This window comes from Plodia interpunctella, chromosome 14, assembly GCF_027563975.2.
Source record: "Plodia interpunctella isolate USDA-ARS_2022_Savannah chromosome 14, ilPloInte3.2, whole genome shotgun sequence".
Classification (NCBI taxonomy): domain Eukaryota; kingdom Metazoa; phylum Arthropoda; class Insecta; order Lepidoptera; family Pyralidae; genus Plodia; species Plodia interpunctella.
In genome coordinates this window covers 3,473,591-3,497,747 of record NC_071307.1, presented here as the reverse complement: position 1 = coordinate 3,497,747, position 24,157 = coordinate 3,473,591, and the positions used below count along the sequence as shown (strand labels likewise).

The 24,157-nt window shown below is 32.1% G+C and overlaps 2 protein-coding genes across 15 annotated transcripts; both read right to left on the bottom strand.

Moving 5' to 3' along the window:
- Nucleotides 1–2,915: 2,915 nt before the first annotated feature.
- Nucleotides 2,916–21,955, bottom strand: LOC128675579 (protein insensitive-like). 14 transcript variants are annotated; one of them, XM_064436387.1, is made up of 15 exons: nt 21,703–21,955; nt 21,133–21,243; nt 20,722–20,855; nt 20,520–20,585; nt 20,219–20,337; nt 19,966–20,109; nt 19,706–19,874; nt 19,101–19,166; nt 18,697–18,929; nt 5,529–5,675; nt 5,210–5,386; nt 4,878–5,032; nt 4,722–4,801; nt 3,529–4,211; nt 2,916–3,106 (listed from the first exon to the last, which is right to left on the bottom strand). In XM_064436387.1, the coding sequence occupies exons 2-7, from the start codon at nt 21,236–21,238 to the stop codon at nt 19,751–19,753; spliced, it is 693 nt and encodes a 230-aa protein (XP_064292457.1). In that variant the 5' UTR covers nt 21,239–21,243; nt 21,703–21,955; the 3' UTR covers nt 2,916–3,106; nt 3,529–4,211; nt 4,722–4,801; nt 4,878–5,032; nt 5,210–5,386; nt 5,529–5,675; nt 18,697–18,929; nt 19,101–19,166; nt 19,706–19,750. The 14 variants fall into 14 exon arrangements, with proteins under 14 accessions (XP_064292457.1, XP_064292459.1, XP_064292468.1 ...); XM_064436389.1 differs by lacking the exon at nt 21,703–21,955 and having other exon boundaries at nt 3,529–3,752; nt 4,125–4,211; nt 21,133–21,413; XM_064436394.1 differs by lacking the exons at nt 2,916–3,106; nt 3,529–4,211; nt 4,722–4,801; ... (2 more) ...; nt 5,529–5,675; nt 21,703–21,955 and adding exons at nt 14,994–15,456; nt 15,872–16,533; nt 17,040–17,119; ... (2 more) ...; nt 18,170–18,257; nt 18,436–18,609 and having other exon boundaries at nt 21,133–21,413.
- On the bottom strand, nt 6,178–8,119 carry LOC128675578 (protein insensitive-like). Its single transcript, XM_053755070.1, has 6 exons — nt 7,811–8,119; nt 7,611–7,676; nt 7,310–7,428; nt 7,049–7,192; nt 6,772–6,940; nt 6,178–6,236 (listed from the first exon to the last, which is right to left on the bottom strand). Exons 1-5 carry the CDS (start codon nt 8,000–8,002, stop codon nt 6,817–6,819), a joined length of 645 nt encoding a protein of 214 aa, XP_053611045.1. The 5' UTR covers nt 8,003–8,119; the 3' UTR covers nt 6,178–6,236; nt 6,772–6,816.
- Nucleotides 21,956–24,157: the final 2,202 nt, after the last annotated feature.

The following is a 24,157-nucleotide window of genomic DNA, read 5'->3' as shown; positions in this document are numbered from 1 at the left end:
TGATAAATCATAATGTTAATCGTAATTTCTCATTTATTCAATAGGGTGCGTTTCAAAACTACGAATTGAGTACTAGATTATATTACCTTTGTATGTTAGTTTTCTTTTAGTCTTTAAAATATAAAATAAGGGATTGTAGTCCGGATTCTTGGAAAACCGAAGAAGACTTAACAATCCGAATTTTCTAAATTTTATATAATCCGGATCTCAGTATCGGAATCCGGTATTTTTGATTTTATTTTCTTTTCTTCTAAGTACAAGAAACAACAATCATCATTATTGCTATCAATTATTCTTTGATTATGACAATTCTTTGATTCTTTGATGATAACAATTTTTGATTAATTATTGATAGTTTTCGATTGCTTTAACATTACTCCGTCACAATAATGCGCAAAAAAAAATTTTGACGCAATTTTTTTTTTGTAATTTTAGCATAAAACCAAAATATCTAAATTTTATTGCACTTATCATATAAAATTTTCGTCATGTCAAATTTGTAATGCAAATATTGCATTACATATTTGACTTATAAAAGTGATTTAATTTCAATTATATGTAATAATTGTGTAAAATGTGCAAACTGTGTAAAATGTGAATTTCAAAACTGTATTGAAAAACAAATACACATTTTAAGTATATATAATTTGACTTATTATTCATAGTTACTTAATTAGTAACTAGATAACAACATATTTTACCTTGTTTTTTGTTCTATTCAATTTTATCGTAAATGTTAGTGAATTGTGAATTTTAAATAAAAAATGCTGTTATTATTTTTTATCTATGGCTATGTTCCTTTTAAGATGAAGACTATATAGTTTAAGACTTTAAGTTTGACTAATTATATGTGAAAATTGTTACCTATAAGTTCTTATGTTATTATTTCTTATTTCTTCATTATTAATGTTGATTAAACTTTTATTACAAAGATTTTTTTATTCAATAAGATCGCACACATAGTTAAATAACATATTCGGGTTTTTTTGCAACGAAAACATTAATATCCGGATTAAAAAAATCCGTTTCTTGCAATCCCTCCATAGTACAGGTAATACACGCACACGTACCTTTCTTTATCTCGAACGTATAGAATATGTTCACAATAATATATATTTTTTGTGCAACTATTACTTGATCAGTGTTTTTATTATATCATAACTAAATTATAAATGCGAAAGTAAGTTTGTTTGTTACCGTGTAGAGGTTTTATCTACTCAACCAATCGTCTTGAAATTTTGCATAGTGGTATATATTGCATAGAAATATGGAGAAGGACGTAGGGAACTTTTCATCTCGGAAAAATAACTGTTCCCGTGGAAAATTGACGCGATTGATCGATTTCTATGCAACTATTACTTCTTTTCAGCACTAAGCAACAGAAAAGTTTAAAACATTGCTATTCTTGGTATATGCACATACCAAGAATAGCAATTGAATAGCAATGTTGGTGGTCATTTTGGCCTACCTACAGTGCGACTAGATGTGCCCGCAACTTCGTACACCATCGCTTCCTGAAGGAGCTGGGCTGGCTGGAATGATCAGCTGCTCAGACCCCGCACGCAGAAAGGGCCCAGACAAGAGGCCTAACTGCGGAAAACAGTCCTCGAGGGAAGTAAGAAATAAGCCCGCAACTTCGTTTGCGTGCGATTCGAAGGTTAAAGCCCTAAAAAACTTACTAAATCTTTTTGGGACTTTTATAGATTTCTGGGATAGTGTTAATTTGTACCCAATTTTATTAAAGTCGATCCAGTAGTTTGTTTTTTGATTATGGGAACCTGACAACTTACCAGGATGAAATGTATCTAAGATACCTAAGTCCGGTATGAAATCAAATAAATCGATACAGTAGTTTGTATTGTAATTATCTTACAGGAACCTGAACATTTACCGGGATAAAATGTATCTAAGATGTAAGTCCGTATGTGTGATACCTTCATACAAAATTTCAAGTAAATCGATTCAGTAGTTCGTTTTGTAATTATCCTACGGGAACCTGACCTTTTACCGGGTTAAAGTGTATCTAGGATGTTATCCCGATTTGTAAGGTTCCTTCATACCAAATATCAAATAAATCGGTCGAGTAGTTTTTGTGTGAAAAGCGAACGACAGACAGACAAAAATGTCAAAAATCATATTTTGTGTTCTATTACTTGTATGAAGAAGTATTTATTATAAGTAGTTATTAATAAGTAGTTATTTATTTATATTCAATTTAAATTCATTTATTTTGTGAACACAGATAACACAAGTTGACATGATATTGTGAAAATGTAGGTACACTATGTCCCGCCATTGGGCATTGGTTAACAGTTAAACTGTAACTATTGTATTGTATGTGCCATCTTATCTTGTACTACAGTTACTGCAATAAAGATATTTGAGTTTGAATAAGTACCCAATTTTGGTAATTTCTGGCACAACGCAACGGATGAGGCAGACGCCCTAGTGTTGGAGTTCAAGCACCTAGGTGTATTGGTGCTTTAGTTACGTCGAGGCACGTGAATGACGGGGTAAAAAGTTAAAGCTTTCTCTTTCTGTCAACTAGACATAGGTAGATAGTGATAAAACATGCTTAGTAAGCTTCAACTTTTTTGTGAAATAATCAAAATCAAAGTCAAAATCAAATCATTCATTCAGAAATTAGGCTTTCACAGGCACTTTTTCACGTCATATTCTAAATTAAATGATGTTTACCAAAGCTACAAACTACTAGCATTTCGGAACGACCACTGCTGAGAAGAAATGCCGAAAGAAACTCATTCAAACAGTGTTGGTCCCTATTATGCCAGAAGGGCTTACCATTTTTTAAATATAAATTTATGTATAATTTTTTATCAGTAATATAACATGTAAGTACCTACACAATAAAGTACATGGTTAAAAGGTATACTGAAACATATGATTGTGATCAAGTGCTGATGAAAGAAAGATATATAGAAAACAGGGTTAATATATACATTGCATTGAATTTAAAAAAATACATTAAAAAGCATTTATTCATTTGATTTTAATAACAGGCACTTTTCCCTAAGTGAATTTTTCAAGGACAGTTTTCTTTCTGGTTGTTCGCTTCGAAACGAATGCACAATAAACTCGATCTTATCTGAAAACAAGAAAAAATGGTCGATTTAAAAATGCTCGAATTGAATTAGTATTATCGTATTTATAGTCTGAGGAAGTAAGGAGTAGGTAATTATTCTATCGTTAACACTCGAAATGAAATACATCAATACATATAATAAAACAGTAAAAAAAGTGTTTCTGTACATTGAAGATATTTAAATAAAAAAATTGAGATCGATAGAGAATCAGTAATAGAATAAGAATTAAAAAAAGTGTGTCTGTTTGTTTGCACACGCTAATCTCTGGATCTACTGGACGGATTTGAATGAAACTTTTTTGTTGTAAAGCTATAAAGCCTGGTCAACATATAGGGTATAATTTGTTTTGGAAACTGGAACAGCTCGAGCAGTACCTATAAAGACATAAAGACCAACTAAACTGTAGGAAATATAGAAAAGTCACCTTAACAAAAATTGTTCGCCCTGATGAGCATTTTCTGATGACGTATAAAAATCGAGGATATGGAACACCTGATGATGAACTCCAACAGCCACCAGCTACACTATAACAGATATGACAAAAGCGCCTTAACAAAAGTTGGTCAGTCTGATGAGCATTTTCTGATGACGTATAAAAATCGAGGATATGGAACACCTGATGATGAACTCCAACAGCCACCAGCTACACTATAACAGATATGACAAAAGCGCCTTAACAAAAGTTGGTCAGTCTGATGAGCATTTTCTGTTGATGTATAAAAATCTAAGAACTGGAACACCTGAAGAAGAGTCATACTAGTTCAGCTAAACTATATAGAAAATATACTTTTTCATTCTGATTAGCATCTTCTGTTGCAGAATTAGTGGTAGCCTTAACTAGATTTATATCTAGGAATTTAAAATCAATTAAAAAAAAAAAATAAACAAAAGTTCAAATGTAATTAGGCAGACCTACTGCCTAATTACATTTGAACTTTTGTTTTTTATTATAATTACTACTATACAGATATTAAAAATACTTAGTACAAGATGTAAAGAATATTTAGCTAGGTACTTAACAATGCATTAATTAGCTCGTATGGGAAATCAGCCTGCTGCCTCAACCTCAAGTCCTCACTGGTCTTCACTCCCGCCAGCGGAACCAACCTGTGACAATAACTTTATTAACTTTTTAACCTAGGACCCACATATATAAGAACATTATGTAATGTTCTTATGCCTTAGCTTTTATTAACTTTTATTGTCCTAAGACAGACTCAAAATAATAAATAAAATGCAAATTTAGTAAGTATGTAGGTATATAATTCCTAAGTATTTTTTGAGTACGATTATTGGTGTTTCGGAATATTACAAAATAATAATTCACATTGAAAATAATCGTTATTTGATATCTCAGCTTAATATATATATATATAATATATAGATATGTTTCTAGAGTCCAACGAATGCTTTTCAGTAACAGAGACGGAAATTTGGCATGTCCCAATCCTATTGGTACCTAAATATACAATCACATTTGTCAAAACAATATTATTCGATTTAGATTATTATGAATCAGAGTTATCTTCTGTGGTTTAATGATTCTTAGTGTATATTGTTTTAGCTTGTAAGTCTATAGTTTTCCAAATAATATAAACGAAAATAGAACAAGCATACCTATAACATCTTAGCATATTATCATTATAGATAGTGTTTAAGTTTCTGCTTTTTAAAACTGACTTTCTGACTTCCGGTTTCTGTAACAGTATAATAAATTTAAATTAATAAATGTTATTCATTTTAGGATACAATACAGAAAAATATAGGTAATACCTATTGGAAAAATATACGTCATGTCGTGCGGCTGTGTCATCCACTTCCATATCGTACTGAGCATGTTTGGTACTTGAGTAGTGTAAAACCCAGAGTACCTATCTCTCACAGTCACAGGTCTTCATTTGCCGGTTCCAAATAAATAACATTTTAACCTATGGAAAATAAATAAAATGCAAATGTAGTAAGGATTTTTTTTAATTCGATTATTGTTAATTGTTTCGGACTATTACAAAATAATAATTCACAATGAAAATAATTGTTATATGATATCTCCATTAAATAAATACTTAATTTTTAAACGAGTAATAGTTTCCATAAAATAAACTAACCGATTTGCCGCAACGCAACATTTCGATACCACGGTGAGCACAATGTCTTCAAAAAACCGGGCATTTAGCTTCTTCTTAGCTCTCCTGGACGGGAACGCTGGAGCAGGCTTTCCCGTCAATGAATATGTTGCAACAACGCTTCAAATTATTTTTAGAACTTTATCTAAACCTACAATGCTGTAATAAACTGCTTTTTTATATTTTTCTCTAAACCTTTTTCAAACTTAAATGTACCATTATTTACCTTTATGAAAACACTGATATGAAAACACACATAAATTAATACTTAAATATTTTACTGTCTACTACTGTTTCTCACCAAATTTCCGCGACGCGAATTTTGGTTCTTCAGGATGTAAGGTACACTATAGTTTTGTCAGTTTCTGTCGTCGGAAGAGGCCTCTATTCTCGCGAATTTTTCGTTAGATCTTTTTATTTTGTCGTGTGCGATGCATTTTGCTCTCATCTGCACGTTTTTAAAAGTATAAACATAACAAATAAATGCCTATTGTTAAAACCTAATAAAATATAAATATTTAAAAATAATAAACTTACCGGGCAAGATTTGCCGCAACGCCACATTTCGACACCACGGCGTGCACAACGTCTTCAGTTCGTACTGGGCATTATTAGTTTCTTCTTGTAACCAAACTTAAAGGTACTATTATTTAACTTCATGAAAACACTGCCATCAACAGCTTTCTTGTGGCTTCTTGTGTCTTTCTGAAGTCCAACGAATACTCTTCAGGAAGCGAAATGGAACCTTTGCATGTCCCAATCCTATTGGTACCTAAAATATACAATCGTATTTGTCAAAACAATATTATTCGACTTGGATACTTATGAATCATATTCATCTGATATAAGTGGTTTAATGTTTCTTATTGTTACACTGTTTTAGCTTAGTCTTAGTTTTCCAAATAATATAAAAGAACATATAACAAGCATATAATAATCTTACTAGATTATCATTATCCATAATGTTCACGTTTCTACTTTTTAACATTGTCTTTCTGACTTTCGGTTTCTGTAAAAATATAATAATATAAATTAATTAAAATATTACTCATTTTAGGAATCTAATAGAGAAAAATATAATACCTAAAATTACAAATATACGTTATTTTAGTTCTGATTAAATTTCAAATTTCGTATCGAAGTGTCTTGTTTCTAACGGGTTGGCTCACGGTAGCGGTGCCTAGTTCAATCATTCGTAGCAAATATAATCCTATAGTGGCTGTTTCATCGATTTCCATATCTAACTATCTATCGGTTCTAAAAAAAAGATTAAGAGCATTCTTAATAATTAGACTCTATTGCTGTATATTTTAATGTTTGGTACTTGAGTTGTGTCAGTCTCTCTCTCATAGGACATTCATTTGCCGGTTCCGAATAAATAACTTTTTAACCTAGGACCTCCATACTAAAAAAATGCAAATGCAGTATTTTTTTAGTTCTACTATTATTGAGCGTTTTGGGAATAATAATAATTGACAATGAAAATATTCGTTATTCAATATCTCCACTTAACATACTTAAATAATTATTTTACTGTTTCTTACCACATTTCCGCGGCGCGACGACGTTCTTCAGTTGTGGACTCCAGTTTAATTAGATTCTGACGTAGATCGCAGTGCCCTATTCTCGAGATTTTTTCGACTGTTAGTCTGCTTCTTTAGACGAGAGCGATGCATTTTGCTCTCATCTGCACATTTTGTTGTGATGCTAGTGCTGGAAAAATATAAAACAAAGTAAAATAAAAACCATAAGAAATAAAGGCGTATTGTTCGTATCGATCAATAAAAAATATATTTTTTCGTTTCTACAATACAAACTAACCGCACAAGATTTGCCGCAACGCCACATTTCGACACCACGGTATGCACAATGTCATCCACAAGCTGTGCATTTAGTTTCTCCTTAGCTGGCTTGTACTGGAAGGCTGGAGAAGCCTTACCCGTCAAAGAATGGGTTGCCAGCACGCTATGAAAAAAAAACGCATTTAAAGCACAACGGTTAAAATTATTTTCAGAACTTTACAAAGCCTACAAAGCTGTAATAAAAAATGCAAATCTTATTCTAACTTATTCTATCATTTACCTTCGTGGAAACACTGCCATCAATAGCTTTCGTGTGGCGCTCGTATATGTTTTTGGAGTCCAACGAATGCTGTTCAGTAATTGGGATGGAACTTTGGCATGTCCCAATCCTATTGGTACCTAAAATATACAAAAGCATTTGTCAAAACAATATCATTCGACTTGGATTCTTGCTTCTGTGAATCATATTAATTTTTCGATATAAGTGGTTTAATGTTTCTTATTGTTATACTGGTTTAGCTTGTCAGTCTTAGCTTTCCAAATAATATATAAGAATATATAACAAGCATATAACATCTTACCAGATTATCGTTAGCCACACAGTTCACGTTTCTGTTTTTTAAAATTGTCTTCTTAACTTTCGGTGTCTGCAAAAATAAAATAATTTAAATTAATTAAAAAGTTCATTTCAGGAATCTACCTAATAGAGAAAAACAGAATACCTAATAATTACAAATATACGTTATCTTAGATATTTTCTGATTAAATATAAAATACTTACGGAACTCGCGACAGGACCGGGCTGGCTCACGGCAGCGGAGCTTTCGACGTTGGCTGGCTTGAACATTCGTATCAAATACAATGCTACCGTGGCTGTGTCATCCATGTCCATACCGTTCTCAATTAGCGGCAATTCTAAAAAAATGTTTGATATTTTGAGCATTCTTGCTACCTCATTGCTTTGTAAAACCATGAAACTCTCTCTCTAAAAAAATACTATTAAAAAGTACATGCTACGAAAACACGAAAAGTATTTGAATACAGATTTGGCTGTGATTTTCAGCCAGTTGCGTGACTTCACCATCTAGTTGTCAAGGTCTATTTCGTAAACTGCAGGTATCTCGTACGACATACCATATATGTACGAGTATATAAGTGATCCTTTTCTCGGGCAGAAACCACACCTAACCAACATTAGCACACAACACACATGTACAAAATATCACGTTCACGTTCATATCGTATAAAATTACCTGATATTATAGGGTAGATTAATAAAATGGACCTACCTTGATCCCTGTGTGGGGCTTGGTCGTGCAGCTGGAGAAGTGCCAACGCAGCGTCCATCTCCCGAGCGGTGGTGGCGCGCCCAGCCAGTTTACAAGTGGAGATCATATTTTCTGACAAATAAGACAAACTAAGAATTGACAGTCTCGTGGATAAAACCGGTCAAATGAAATTACTTAAAGCAGAATTTCTGCACAGAATCAATTCTTTATATTTTTGTGAAATGTTGAATAATTTATATAAATAAATTGTTCAAATCAGATATAAATCTGGGGGGCTACTATGAAACATACACACGTAGCACGCCAAACGCCATTGCGTTAACGTAGTTTGTTTTTTTATACGATGCATACACGATATGTGTTTCTTAGGCCTTCTGTTCACTAAATCACCCTATCCTTATAATACACATACACCTGTCTAAAAAAGATAGCATTAAAATTACAAGGATAACCTGTTAAAGTTAGCTTTTCGTTAAAATTATTGGTGAAAGAGCTATAGTTGAAATAAATGGTATAAGGTTACTTAGTACTCACCGGTAAGATATAGATTGATCTGTTCAAGCACTTTTAGTCGAAATGTGTGGAATTATAATTCACACACAGCACAAATAGATTTAGAAAAAAAAACGTAAATTCGAAATAAAAATTATTAAAACGAGTCCAAAATGATAAAAATAAGAGAATATTTAAGTAACACTTAAACACACGCACAAGTAATAATTAATTCGTGATATTCAGAAAACCAAGCGACTACCCGCAACGGAATTCGGAAAAGCACTGATTTCAAATTTGAAATGCACGACTTTATATTCTGTCCTGATACAATAGAAGAAAATACCACGAGGCCTATTGTTTCAGAAAGTGGTAAAATCAGGTAAAAAGTTCAGGGCAATATCATAATCTCCTTTATCCCACCGGCTTATTGGAAATAGGTTCACATAATGGTAATTCATTCATAGAAAAGAAACAATAGTATCTCCGAGCATGAAATAAAAGGAACAATATACTTATTAGGGCAATTTTTTGTACCAAGTTGTTATTATATGTTTGGAACATGTATATATATTTAGTTTCGTATTTAGCCAAAAGTGACACAAAATAAGGCAGTAATGTCTCATATATTCAATGGGTACAGATAAGTAATAAAATAAATAAATATATTAGGACAAATCACAAAGATTAATCTAGCCCCAAAGTAAGTTCTAGACTTGTGTTACGGGGTACTAACTCAACGATACTATATTTTATAACATACAATACATATATAGATAAACGTCCAATACCCGGGTCAATCAGAAAAAGATCATTATCCATCATGACCCGACTGGGGATCGAACACGGGACCTCTTGATTCAGAGGCATGCACTTGACCACTGCGGTCCTCATTTATTAAGATTGTTGTGTAGTTTAATAAAAAAACCAAACTACAGACTGAGCACTAGATTATTACCTTTGTAGTTTTAGGTATAGAATATGTACCTACATACGAGTATGTTCACAATAATATATTTTTTGTGCAACTATAACTTGATCATTGATTTTATTATTTTATATATTTTTATATAAAAAAGGAAAGCCTAAAAATAAACCATATTTATATAGGCCCAAAACATTGATTAAATAATAATTGCTCAAGCGTTCAAATAGGAAACACTTACAATCACAATTTTTGTGATCGTTAGGTAATGAAACTCAAAATTACCATATCATAATGAAAGTATAGAAAATCGGTATCAATACCATATTAATCTAGCCCCAACTTAATTATTTTATATAATAAACTTTCAATTATTTTAATAAATAAAATGACAATAGACAAAAGCACCTGAGGCCCGGTGTCTTAAGTCGATTTTATATTTTATTAATATTTTATATGGTTCAATGTTGCAAAGTATTTCTAACTAGCGGCCCGCACCGGTTTCGCTCGGGTGTAAAAAGTGTAGTAAAAAATTCAAAAGATTCGTATATTTCTTTGTCAAATTTCATCAAAATCTGCGCAATAGTTTTTAAGTTTATTCATTACAATTACAAATCTTTTTCTTTGTTAATGCCACGTTATCGTTCGCCATAACGATGATTTTGCCAACGTCCAGGTTAATAGGGCATATACGCAAAGCTCAGCGCAGATGGCGCTCCTAGTACAACTAAGGTACCTACACAAACATTGCCAATGGAGGCAAAAACCGCCAATTTTCAATATTGTTGCAAATATACGACCAAAAATACCTTCTACGCATTCGTGATGCGAGTTTAAAGGAAAAAGGAAGGATAATAAACACAATACCTATATTATAATCTTTGAACACTATTGATATCACATTGCACTATTTGTGGGATTGGGATATGTATATTATTTTCGACCACCACTTCTTCAACATAATCAATTAACCACTTCCACCCAAAAACTCTTCAAATCAAAAATATATAAACACAAAATACCGTCTATAGGTTTAACTTCATATACCTATAACGACGACATATTTGATTTTTAGCTTCATGTTTAGGAGCTCTTTGTCGCCTTTGAGTACACTTTTAAGAGTGCAGTAGACCATGAGAAAACTGAAGGGCGGTTAGTTCCTGTCCTGAAAATAATAACACTATTTTAGGTTGTTCTGCATTATTTGGTCAACTGTGTTCAAGTTTTTTATCTTATGGAAAACGATTTTTCCCAATATTTCGGCACCCGAATTTGTTACATTGTTGTATATTTTCACAAACGAATGCTTATATAATGCTTTCATTTACGTTAATTTTAGAGTACTTTATTAATCCTTTAATTAATAAAGTTCTCTAAAATTAACGTTTTAATCGACATAGCAAAAGACGGCAAAGCTTTTGTGTATACCTAACATACAGAGCTGTACTCTGGCGGGATAAATGTGTAGTAATACGCCCTATTAACACATAATATGTTTTGTCACTGTATTAAACTAATAGTAGATTAGTAGCCAAGGGCTGTAAAATGCATCCATTGCAACCGAGATATTTAAATATATATATAGTTCGAGGGTGCAATTGAGGCTTACACCCGTGCTAACTACTCTGCTTCAGGTACATCTCGATTGCAAGTAAGTAAGTAGAAAAAAACGTAATTATAAAAAAAACACAAAACTAAACAATGTTTAAAGTAAAAGTTTTCTATTCCCGCCTTATTTCATTAAAAAGAACCAAGTAAAAAACTTTTTTTTTTTCAAGAACGAAATTGAGCTTCGCCGTTCGATAGGTACCTATATAAAATTGATAACTATTATATTTATACGAAGACAAGGCTGAATAGCGAAGCGATCTCTTTGGTCATTGGGCTGAATGCATGATGTCAATGCCAGTATGATGGTAAGATATACTTTTTGAAAGATTGAAGTGTTTTTTTTTTAATTACTTACTGCCCTAGGGTTTTCTAGCTACATTATTACCCTAGAGCGCTAATTGGTCACTTACAAGCCTCATTTGGGGGTAATAAGGACCTACTTACTTGAGAGATGTAAAAAAATATTAATAAATAATATGAAAAGCATCTACAACTTCACTCGGGATATTCAGAAAACCAAGCGAATACAGAATTCGGAAAAGCACTGGTTTCAATTTGGAAATGTATGAGTTTATATTCTAGAAGGTATTAACGTACTACAGGGACTGGCATTTTTGTGAATATATGTAGATATACAGTTATCTGATTTTAATTCTTATCCTTTTGTTGAATAGTTTGTAATTTTTAATAAGTTTTTTTATTTTTTCTTTTAGTTACGGTTTAATGTAAAAAAGAAGTTATTATATTAAGATTGTTGTGTACATAAATAAAATGTTGAATTATTATGGCGTGTTGACGTTCTCTATTGTATCCTGATCCAATAGAGGAAAATAACACGAGGCCTATTGTTTCAGAAAGTGGTTAAATCAGGTAAAAAGGTCAGGGCAATATCATAATCTCCTTTATCCCGCCGGCTTATTGGAAATAGGTTCACACAATGGTAACTCATTCATAGAAAAGAAACAATAGTATCTCCGAGCTTTACATTAAATAAAAGGAACAACTTATTAGGGCAATTTTTTATATAATATTTTTTTGTTCCAAGTAGTAATTATATATTTCGAACATTTACTGGAAATATTACTACCTACCTGTTTATGTGTGTTTTGTATTTATTTATATTTGTATTTAGTCAAAAGTAACACAAATTAAGGCCTCTCGGCAATGTCTCATACATTCAATAGGGTGCATTTCAAAAGTACGAATTGAGTACTAGATTATATTACCTTTGTAGTTTTAGGGATTGCAGTCCGGATACCTCGAAATCCGAAGAAGACAATCCGTATTTTCGAAATTTTATATAATCCGGATCTCAGTATCGGAATCCGGCTTTTTCGATTTTTTTTCTTTTCTTGTAAGTTGGAGACAACAATCATCATTATTGCTATCAATAATTATTCTTTGATTATGGCAATTCTTTGATTTTTTTGATGATAACAATTCTTGATTAGTTATTGATAGTTTTCGATTGTTTTAACATTACTCCATCACACTAATGCGCAAAAAAAATTTTGACGATACTTTAAAATTTTATTGCACTTATCATATTGCAAATATTGCATTACAAATTTGACTTATAAAAGTGATTTCATTTCAATTATATGTAATAATTGTGTAAAATGTGCAAACTGTGTAAAATGTGAATTTCAAAACTGTATTGAAAAACAAATACACATTTTAAGTATATATAATTTGACTTATTATTCATGTGATAATTAAGTAACTAGATAACAACATATTTTACCTTGTTTTTTGTTCTATTCAATTTTATCGTAAATTGTTAGTGAATTGTGAATTTTAAATAAAAAAATAATGCTATGTTATTATTTTTTATCTATGGCTATGTTCCTTTTAAGATGAAGACTATATAGTTTAAGACTTACTGCTTTAAGTTTGTCTAATTATATTTGAAAATTGTTGCCTATAAGTTCTATAAATGTTGATTAAACTTTTATTACAAAGATTTTTTATTCAATAAGATCGCACACATAGTTAAATAACATATTCGGGTTTTTGTGCAACGAAAACATTAATATCCGGATTTAAAAAATCCGTTTCTTGCAATCCCTCCATAGTACAGGTAATACACGCACACGTACCTTTCTTCATCTCGAACCGATAGAATATGTTCACAATAATATATTTTTTTGTGCAACTATTACTTGATCAGGTTTTTGATTATATAATATATAATTTTTTATATAATAATAGGAAAGCCTAAAAATAAACCCTATTTATATAGGCCCAAATATTTTTCAAGCGTTCGAATAGGAAATTGTAATCACAATTTCTTTGATCGTTAGGTAGTGAATTTCTATTATTTAAAAAAAATGTTTCTGGGCAAGAAACTGGTGTTATGTAGGTTAATTATATTACTTGTAAGTAGTTCTCTCTTTATTTAGTTGCTTTGTTACTTTTCAGCACTAAGCAACAGAAAAGTTTAAAACATTGCTATTCTTGGTATATGCACATACCAAGAATAGCAATTGAATAGCAATGTTGGTGGTCATTTTGGCCTACCTACAGTGCGACTAGATGTGCCCGCAACTTCGTACACCGTCGCTTCCTGAAGGAGCTGGGCTGGCTGGAATGATCAGCGGCTCAGACCCCGCACGCAGAAAGGGCCCAGACAAGAGGCCTAACTGCGGAAAACAGTCCTCGAGGGAAGTAAGAAATAAGCCCGCAACTTCGTTTGCGTGCGATTCGAAGGTTAAAACCCTAATAATCTTAATAAATCATTTTTGGGACTTTTATAGATTTCTGGGATAGTGTTAATTTGTACCCAATTTTATTAAATTCGATCCAGTAGTTTGTTTTTTGATTATGGGAACCTGACAACTTACCAGGATGAAATGTATCTAAGATACCTAAGTCCGGTATGAAATCAAATAAATCGATACAGTAGTTTGTATTGTAATTATCATACAGGAACCTGAACATTTACCGGGATAAAATGTATCTAAGATGTAAGTCCGTATGTGTGATACCTTCATACAAAATTTCGAGTAAATCGATTCAGTAGTTCGTTTTGTAATTATCCTACGCGAGCCTGACCTTTTATCGGATTAAAGTATATCTAAGATGTTATACCAAATATCAAGTAAATCGGTCGAGTTGTTTTTGTGTGAAAAGCGAACGACAGACAGACAAAAATGTCAAAAATCATAATTTTGGCTTCTATTACTTGTATGAAGAAGTATTTTATTTATTTATATTCAATTTAAATTCATTTATTTTGTGAACATAGATAACACAAGTTGACATGATATTGTGAAAATGTAGGTACACTATGTCCCGCCATTGGGCATTGGTTAAACTGTAACTATTGTATTGTATGTGCCATCTTATCTTGTACTACAGTTACTGCAATAAAGATATTTGAGTTTGAATAAGTACCCAATTTTGGTAATATCTGGCACAACGCAACGGATGAGGCAGCCGCCCTAGTGTTGGAGTTCAAGCACCTAGGTGTATTGGTGCTTTAGTTACGTCGAGGCACGTGAATGACGGGGTAAAAAGTTAAAGCTTTCTCTTTCTGTCAACTAGACATAGGTGATAGATAGTGATAAAACATGCTTAGTAAGCTTCAACTTTTTTGTGAAATAATCAAAATCAAAATCAAAATCAAATCATTTATTCAGAAATTAGGCCTTCACAGGCATTTTTTCACGTCATATTCTAAATTAAATGATGTTTACCAAAGCTACAAACTACTAGCATTTCGGAACGACCACTGCTGAGAAGAAATGCCGAAAGAAACTCATTCAAACAGTGTTGGTCCCTATTATGCCAGAAGGGCTTGCCATTTTTTAAATATAAATTTATGTATAATTTTTTATCAGTAATATAACATGTAAGTACCTACACAATAAAGTACATGGTTAAAAGGTATACTGAAACATATTATGATTGTGATCAAGTGCTGATGAAAGGAAAATATATAGAAAACAGGGTTAATATATATATTGCATTGAATTTAAAAAAATACATTAAAAAGCATTTATTCATTTGATTTTAATAACAGGCACTTTTCCCTAAGTTAATTTTTCAAGGACAGTTTTCTTTCTGGTTGTTCGCTTCGAAACGAATGCACAATAAACTCGATCTTATCTGAAAACAAGAAAAAATGGTCGATTTAAAAATGCTCGAATTGAATTAGTATTATCGTATTTATAGTCTGAGGAAGTAAGGAGTAGGTAATTATTCTATCGTTAACACTCGAAATGAAATACATCAATACATATAATAAAACAGTAAAAAAAGTATTTCTGTACATTGAAGATATTTAAATAAAAAAATTGAGATCGATAGAGAATCAGTAATAGAATAAGAATTAAAAAAAAGTGTGTCTGTTTGTTTGCACACGCTAATCTCTGGATCTACTGGACGGATTTGAATGAAACTTTTTTGTTGTAAAGCTATAAAGCCTGGTCAACATATAGGGTATATTTTGTTTTGGAAACTGGAACAGCTCGAGCAGTACCTATAAAGACCAACTAAACTGTAGGAAATATAGAAAAGTCACCTTAACAAAAATTGTTCGCCCTGATGAGCATTTTCTGATGACGTACACCTGATGATGAACTCCAACAGCCACCAACTATACTATAACAGATATGACAAAAGCGCCTTAACAAAAGTTGGTCAGTCTGATGAGCATTTTCTGATGACGTATAAAAATCGAGGATATGGAACACCTGATGATGAACTCCAACAGCCACCAGCTACACTATAACAGATATGACAAAAGCGCCTTAACAAAAGTTGGTCAGTCTGATGAGCATTTTCTGTTGATGTATAAAAATCTAAGATCTGGAACACCTGAAGAAGAGTCATACTAGTTCAGTTAAACTATATAGAAAATATACTTTTTCATTCTGATTAGCATCTTCTGTTGCAGAATTAGTGGTAGCCTTAACTAGATTTATATCTAGGAATTTAAAATCAATTTAAAAAAAAAATAAACAAAAGTTCAAATGTAATTAGGCAGACCTACTGCCTAATTACATTTGAACTTTTGTTTTTTATTATAATTACTACTATACAGATATTAAAAATACTTAGTACAAGATCTAAAGAATATTTAGCTAGGTACTTAACATTGCATTAATTAGCTCGTATGGGAAATCAGCCTGCTGCCTCAACCTCAAGTCCTCACTGGTCTTCACTCCCGCCAGCGGAACCAACCTGTGACAATAACTTTATTAACTTTTTAACCTAGGACCCACAGATATAAGAACATTATGTAATGTTCTTATGCCTTAGCTTTTATTAACTTTTATTGTCCTAAGACTGACTCAAAAGAATAAATAAAATGCAAATTTAGTAAGTATGTAGGTATGTAATTCCTAAGTATTTTTTGAGTACGATTATTGGTGTTTCGGAATATTACAAAATAATAATTCACATTGAAAATAATCGTTATTTGATATCTCAGCTTAATATATATATAATATATAGATATGTTTCTAGAGTCCAACGAATGCTTTTCAGTAACAGAGACGGAAATTTGGCATGTCCCAATCCTATTGGTACCAAAATATACAATCCCATTTGTCAAAACAATATTATTCGATTTAGATTATTGTGAATCAGATTTATCTTCTGTGGTTTAATGATTCTTATTGCATATTGTTTTAGCTTGTTAGTCTATAGTTTTCCAAATAATATAAACGAAAATAGAACAAGCATACCTATAACATCTTAGCATATTATCATTATAGATAGTGTTTAAGTTTCTGCTTTTTAAAACTGACTTTCTGACTTCCGGTTTCTGTAACAGTATAATAAATTTAAATTAATAAACGTTATTCATTTTAGGATACAATACAGAAAAATATAGGTAATACCTATTGGAAAAATATACGTCATGTCGTGCGGCTGTGTCATCCACTTCCAATCGTACTGAGCATGTTTGGTACTTGAGTAGTGTAAAACCCAGAGTACCTATCTCTCACAGTCATAGGTCTTCATTTGCCGGTTCCAAATAAATAACATTTTAACCTATGGAAAATAAATAAAAATGCAAATATAAGGATTTTTTTGAATTCGATTATTGTTAATTGTTTCGGAATATTACAAAATAATAATTGACAATGAAAATAATTGTTATATGATATCTCCATTAAATAAATACTTAATTTTTAAACGAGTAATAGTTTCCATAAAATAAACTAACCGATTTGCCGCAACGCAACATTTCGATACCACTGTGAGCACAATGTCTTCAACAAACCGGGCATTTAGCTTCTTCTTAGCTCTCCTGGACGGGAACGCTGGAGCAGGCTTTCCCGTCAATGAATATGTTGCAACAACGCTTCAAATTATTTTTAGAACTTTATCTAAACCTACAATGCTGTAATAAAAACTGCTTTTTTTATATTTTTCTCTGAACCTTTTTCAAACTTAAATGTACCATTATTTACCTTTATGAAAACACTGCCATCAGCTTTCTTGTGGCGCTAGTGTATGTTTCTGGTGTCCAACATTAGTCCAACGGATGCTCTTGAGTAACCGAGACCTTGGCATATCCCCATCTCGTTGGTACCTAGAATATACAATCGCATTTGTCAAAACAATATTATTCGACTTAGATTATTGTGAATCAGATTCATCTTCAGATACAATTGGTTCCGATCGAATAAGTCAACGCCTCGGGTACGCCTCCGGCATTATTAGGTTGACGAATAGAATGAGTGATTGTCTCAACTAGATTTGTATTTTCCAAAATTTAGGTTTGTCTAATTACATTAAAATTTTTGTTTTGTATTGTAATTATTACTATATACATAGTACAAAATTTAAAGAAAATTTAGCTACTTACCAATGCATTAGCTCGTGTGGGAAATCTGCCTACTGGCTCAACCTCAAGTCCTCAACCGATCTTCACTGCCGCCACTTTTAACCTAGGACTTATATAATTTAAATATAAATAAAATAAAAAGGTAGTAAGCATTTTTTAAATTTCATTATTCCAAAGTGTTTCGGAATACCTATCACACAATAATAATTAACAATGAAAATTGTGTTATTTGATATCTATGCATAAATTAATACTTAAATATTTTACTGTCTACTACTGTTTCTCACCAAATTTCCGCGACGCGAATTTTGGTTCTTCAGGATGTAAGGTACACTATAGTTGTGTCAGTTTCTGTCGTCGGAAGAGGCCTCTATTCTCGCGAATTTTTCGTTTGATCTTTTTATTTTGTCGTGTGCGATGCATTTTGCTCTCATCTGCACGTTTTGTTTGTGAAAATAGTACTGTAAAAATAAAAGTATAAATATAACAAATAAATGCCTATTGTTCATACCTAATAAAATATAAATATTTAAAAATAATAAACTTACCGGGCAAGATTTGCCGCAACGCCACATTTCGACACCACGGCGTGCACAACGTCTTCAACGAACTGGGCATTATTAGTTTCTTCTTGTAACAAAACTTAAAGGTATTATTATTTAACTTCATGAAAACACTGTCATCAACAGCTTTCTTGTGGCTTCTTGTGTCTTTCTGAAGTCCAACGAATACTCTTCAGGAAGCGAAATGGAACCTTTGCATGTCCCAATCCTATTGGTACCTAAAATATGCAATCGTATTTGTCAAAACAATATTATTCGACTTGAATACTTATGAATCATATTCATCTGATATAAGTGGTTTAATGTTTCTTATTGTTATACTGTTTAGCTTGTTAGTCTTAGCTTTCCAAATAATATAAAAGAACATATAACAAGCATAATAATCTTACCAGATTATCATTATCCATAATGTTCACGTTTCTACTTTTTAACATTGTCTTTCTGACTTTCGGTTTCTGTAAAAATATAATAATATAAATTAATTAAAATATTACTCATTTTAGGAATCTAATAGAGATTAATATAATACCTAAAATTACAAATATACGTTATTTTAGTTCTGATTAAATTTCAAATTTCGTATCGAAGTGTCTTGTTTCTAACGGGTTGGCTCACGGTAGCGGTGCCTAGCTCAATTATTCGTAGCAAATATAATCCTATCGTGGCTGTTTCATCGATTTCCATATCTAACTTATCACTTCGCGGTTCTAAAAAAAAGATTAAGAGCATTCTTAATAATTAGACTCTATTGCTGTATATTTTAATGTTTGGTACTTGAGTTGTGTCAGTCTCTCTCTCATAGGACATTCATTTGCCGGTTCCGAATAAATAACTTTTTAACCTAGGACCTCCATACTAAAAAAATGCAAATGCAGTATTTTTTTAGTTCTACTATTATTGAGTGTTTTGGGAATAATAATAATTGACAATGAAAATATTCGTTATTCAATATCTCCACTTAACATACTTAAATAATTATTTTACTGTTTCTTACCACATTTCCGCGGCGCGACGACGTTCTTCAGTTGTGGACTCCAGTTTAATTAGATTCTGACGTAGATCGCGGTGCCCTATTCTCGAGATTTTTTCGACTGTTAGTCTGCTTCTTTAGACGAGAGCGAAGCATTTTGCTCTCATCTGCACATTTTGTTGTGATGCTAGTGCTGGAAAAATATAAAACAAAGTAAAATAAAAACCATAAGAAATAAAGATCAATAAAAAATATATTTTTTCGTTTCTACAATACAAACTAACCGCACAAGATTTGCCGCAACGCCACATTTCGACACCACGGTATGCACAATGTCATCCACAAGCTGTGCATTTAGTTTCTCCTTAGCTGGCTTGTACTGGAAGGCTGGAGAAGCCTTACCCGTCAAAGAATGGGTTGCCAGCACGCTATGAAAAAAAAACGCATTTAAAGCACAACGGTTCAAATTATTTTCAGAACTTTACAAAGCCTATTTTCATTTTTTATTACAGCTGTAATTATTACTCTATCATTTACCTTCGTGGAAACACTGCCATCAATAGCTTTCGTGTGGCGCTCGTATATGTTTTTGGAGTCCAACGAATGCTGTTCAGTAATTGGGATGGGACTTTGGCATGTCCCAATCCTATTGGTACCTAAAATATACAAAAGCATTTGTCAAAACAATATCATTCGACTTGGATTCTTGCTTCTGTGAATCATATTAATTTTTTGATATAAGTGGTTTAATGTTTCTTATTGTTATACTGTTTTAGCTTGTGAGTCTTAGCTTTCCAAATAATATATAAGAATATATAACAAGCATATAACATCTTACCAGATTATCATTAGCCACAGAGTTCGCGTTTCTGTTTTTTAAAATTGTCTTCTTAACTTTCGGTGTCTGCAAAAATAAAATAATTTAAATTAATTAAAAAGTTCATTTCAGGAATCTACCTAATAGAGAAAAACAGAATACCTAATAATTACAAATATACGTTATCTTAGATATTTTCTGATTAAATTTAAAAATTACTTACGGAACTCGCGACAGGACCGGGCTGGCTCACGGCAGCGGTGCTTTCGACGTTGGCTGGCTCGAACATTCTTAGCAAATACAATGCTACCGTGGCTGTGTCATCCATGTCCATACCGTTCTCAATTAGCGGCAATTCTAAAAAAATGTTTGATATTTTGAGCATTCTTGCTACCTCATTTCTGTGTAAAACCCTGTCTCTCTAAAAAAAATACTATTAAAAAGTACATGCTACGAAAACACGAAAAGTATTCGAATACAGATTTGGCTGTGACATACCATATATGTACGAGTATATAAGTGATCCTTTTCTCGGGCAGAAACCACACCTAACCAGCATTATCACGCTATCTATTACATTCATATCGTATAAAATTACCTGATATTATAGGGTAGATTAATAAAATGGACCTACCTTGAGCCCTGTGTGGGGCTTGGTCGTGCAGCTGGAGAAGTGCCAACGCAGCGTCCATCTCCCGAGCGGTGGTGGCGCGCCCAGCCAGTTTACAAGTGGAGATCATATTTTCTGACAAATAAGACAAACTAAGAATTGACAGTCTCGTGGATAAAACCGGTCAAATGAAATTACTTAAAGCAGAATTTCTGCACAGAATCAATTCTTTATATTTTTGTGAAATGTTGAATAATTTATATAAATAAATTGTTCAAATCAGATATAAATCTGGGGGGCTACTATGAAACATACACATACACACGTAGCACGCCAAACGCCATTGCGTTAACGTAGTTTGTTTTTTTATACGATGCATACACGATATGTGGACGTTAGTAACTTGCTACGTGTTTGCATGTTTCTTAGGCCTTCTGTTCACTAAATCACCCTATCCTTATAATACACATACACCTGTCTAAAAAAGATAGCATTAAAATTACAAGGATAACCTGTTAAAGTTAGCTTTTCGTTAAAATTATTGGTGAAAGAGCTATAGTTGAAATAAATGGTATAAGGTTACTTAGTACTCACCGGTAAGATATAGATTGATCTGTTCAAGCACTTTTAGTCGAAATGTGTGGAATTATAATTCACACACAGCACAAATAGATTTAGAAAAAAAAACGTAAATTCGAAATAAAAATTATTAAAACGAGTCCAAAATGATAAAAATAAGAGAATATTTAAGTAACACTTAAACACACGCACAAGTAATAATTAATTCGTGATATTCAGAAAACCAAGCGACTACCCGCAACGGAATTCGGAAAAGCACTGATTTCAAATTTGAAATGCACGACTTTATATTCTGTCCTGATACAATAGAAGAAAATACCACGAGGCCTATTGTTTCAGAAAGTGGTAAAATCAGGTAAAAAGTTCAGGGCAATATCATAATCTCCTTTATCCCACCGGCTTATTGGAAATAGGTTCACATAATGGTAATTCATTCATAGAAAAGAAACAATAGTATCTCCGAGCATGAAATAAAAGGAACAATATACTTATTAGGGCAATTTTTTGTACCAAGTTGTTATTATATGTTTGGAACATGTATATATATTTAGTTTCGTATTTAGCCAAAAGTGACACAAAATAAGGCAGTAATGTCTCATATATTCAATGGGTACAGATAAGTAATAAAATAAATAAATATATTAGGACAAATCACAAAGATTAATCTAGCCCCAAAGTAAGTTCTAGACTTGTGTTACGGGGTACTAACTCAACGATACTATATTTTATAACATACAATACATATATAGATAAACGTCCAATACCCGGGTCAATCAGAAAAAGATCATTATCCATCATGACCCGACTGGGGATCGAACACGGGACCTCTTGATTCAGAGGCATGCACTTGACCACTGCGGTCCTCATTTATTAAGATTGTTGTGTAGTTTAATAAAAAAACCAAACTACAGACTGAGCACTAGATTATTACCTTTGTAGTTTTAGGTATAGAATATGTACCTACATACGAGTATGTTCACAATAATATATTTTTTGTGCAACTATAACTTGATCATTGATTTTATTATTTTATATATTTTTATATAAAAAAGGAAAGCCTAAAAATAAACCATATTTATATAGGCCCAAAACATTGATTAAATAATAATTGCTCAAGCGTTCAAATAGGAAACACTTACAATCACAATTTTTGTGATCGTTAGGTAATGAAACTCAAAATTACCATATCATAATGAAAGTATAGAAAATCGGTATCAATACCATATTAATCTAGCCCCAACTTAATTATTTTATATAATAAACTTTCAATTATTTTAATAAATAAAATGACAATAGACAAAAGCACCTGAGGCCCGGTGTCTTAAGTCGATTTTATATTTTATTAATATTTTATATGGTTCAATGTTGCAAAGTATTTCTAACTAGCGGCCCGCACCGGTTTCGCTCGGGTGTAAAAAGTGTAGTAAAAAATTCAAAAGATTCGTATATTTCTTTGTCAAATTTCATCAAAATCTGCGCAATAGTTTTTAAGTTTATTCATTACAATTACAAATCTTTTTCTTTGTTAATGCCACGTTATCGTTCGCCATAACGATGATTTTGCCAACGTCCAGGTTAATAGGGCATATACGCAAAGCTCAGCGCAGATGGCGCTCCTAGTACAACTAAGGTACCTACACAAACATTGCCAATGGAGGCAAAAACCGCCAATTTTCAATATTGTTGCAAATATACGACCAAAAATACCTTCTACGCATTCGTGATGCGAGTTTAAAGGAAAAAGGAAGGATAATAAACACAATACCTATATTATAATCTTTGAACACTATTGATATCACATTGCACTATTTGTGGGATTGGGATATGTATATTATTTTCGACCACCACTTCTTCAACATAATCAATTAACCACTTCCACCCAAAAACTCTTCAAATCAAAAATATATAAACACAAAATACCGTCTATAGGTTTAACTTCATATACCTATAACGACGACATATTTGATTTTTAGCTTCATGTTTAGGAGCTCTTTGTCGCCTTTGAGTACACTTTTAAGAGTGCAGTAGACCATGAGAAAACTGAAGGGCGGTTAGTTCCTGTCCTGAAAATAATAACACTATTTTAGGTTGTTCTGCATTATTTGGTCAACTGTGTTCAAGTTTTTTATCTTATGGAAAACGATTTTTCCCAATATTTCGGCACCCGAATTTGTTACATTGTTGTATATTTTCACAAACGAATGCTTATATAATGCTTTCATTTACGTTAATTTTAGAGTACTTTATTAATCCTTTAATTAATAAAGTTCTCTAAAATTAACGTTTTAATCGACATAGCAAAAGACGGCAAAGCTTTTGTGTATACCTAACATACAGAGCTGTACTCTGGCGGGATAAATGTGTAGTAATACGCCCTATTAACACATAATATGTTTTGTCACTGTATTAAACTAATAGTAGATTAGTAGCCAAGGGCTGTAAAATGCATCCATTGCAACCGAGATATTTA

Bases quoted from the DNA above. Each gene is read 5' to 3' on its own strand.
- LOC128675578 (XM_053755070.1), bottom strand. From the start codon at position 8,002: ATGGTTTTACAAAGCAATGAGGTAGCAAGAATGCTCAAAATATCAAAC. The intron at 7,677-7,810 runs GTAAGTATTTTA...TTATTTTTGCAG, and splicing joins CCGGTCCTGTCGCGAGTTCC to ACACCGAAAGTTAAGAAGAC. The intron at 6,941-7,048 runs GTTAGTTTGTAT...ATATTTTTCCAG, and splicing joins GTTGCGGCAAATCTTGTGCG to CACTAGCATCACAACAAAAT.
- LOC128675579 (XM_064436387.1), bottom strand. From the start codon at position 21,238: ATGATCTCCACTTGTAAACTGGCTGGGCGCGCCACCACCGCTCGGGAG. The intron at 20,338-20,519 runs GTAAGATGTTAT...TGTATATTTTAG, and splicing joins CTGTGGCTAATGATAATCTG to GTACCAATAGGATTGGGACA. The intron at 20,110-20,218 runs GTAAATGATAGA...TTTTTTTCATAG, and splicing joins ATGGCAGTGTTTCCACGAAG to CGTGCTGGCAACCCATTCTT.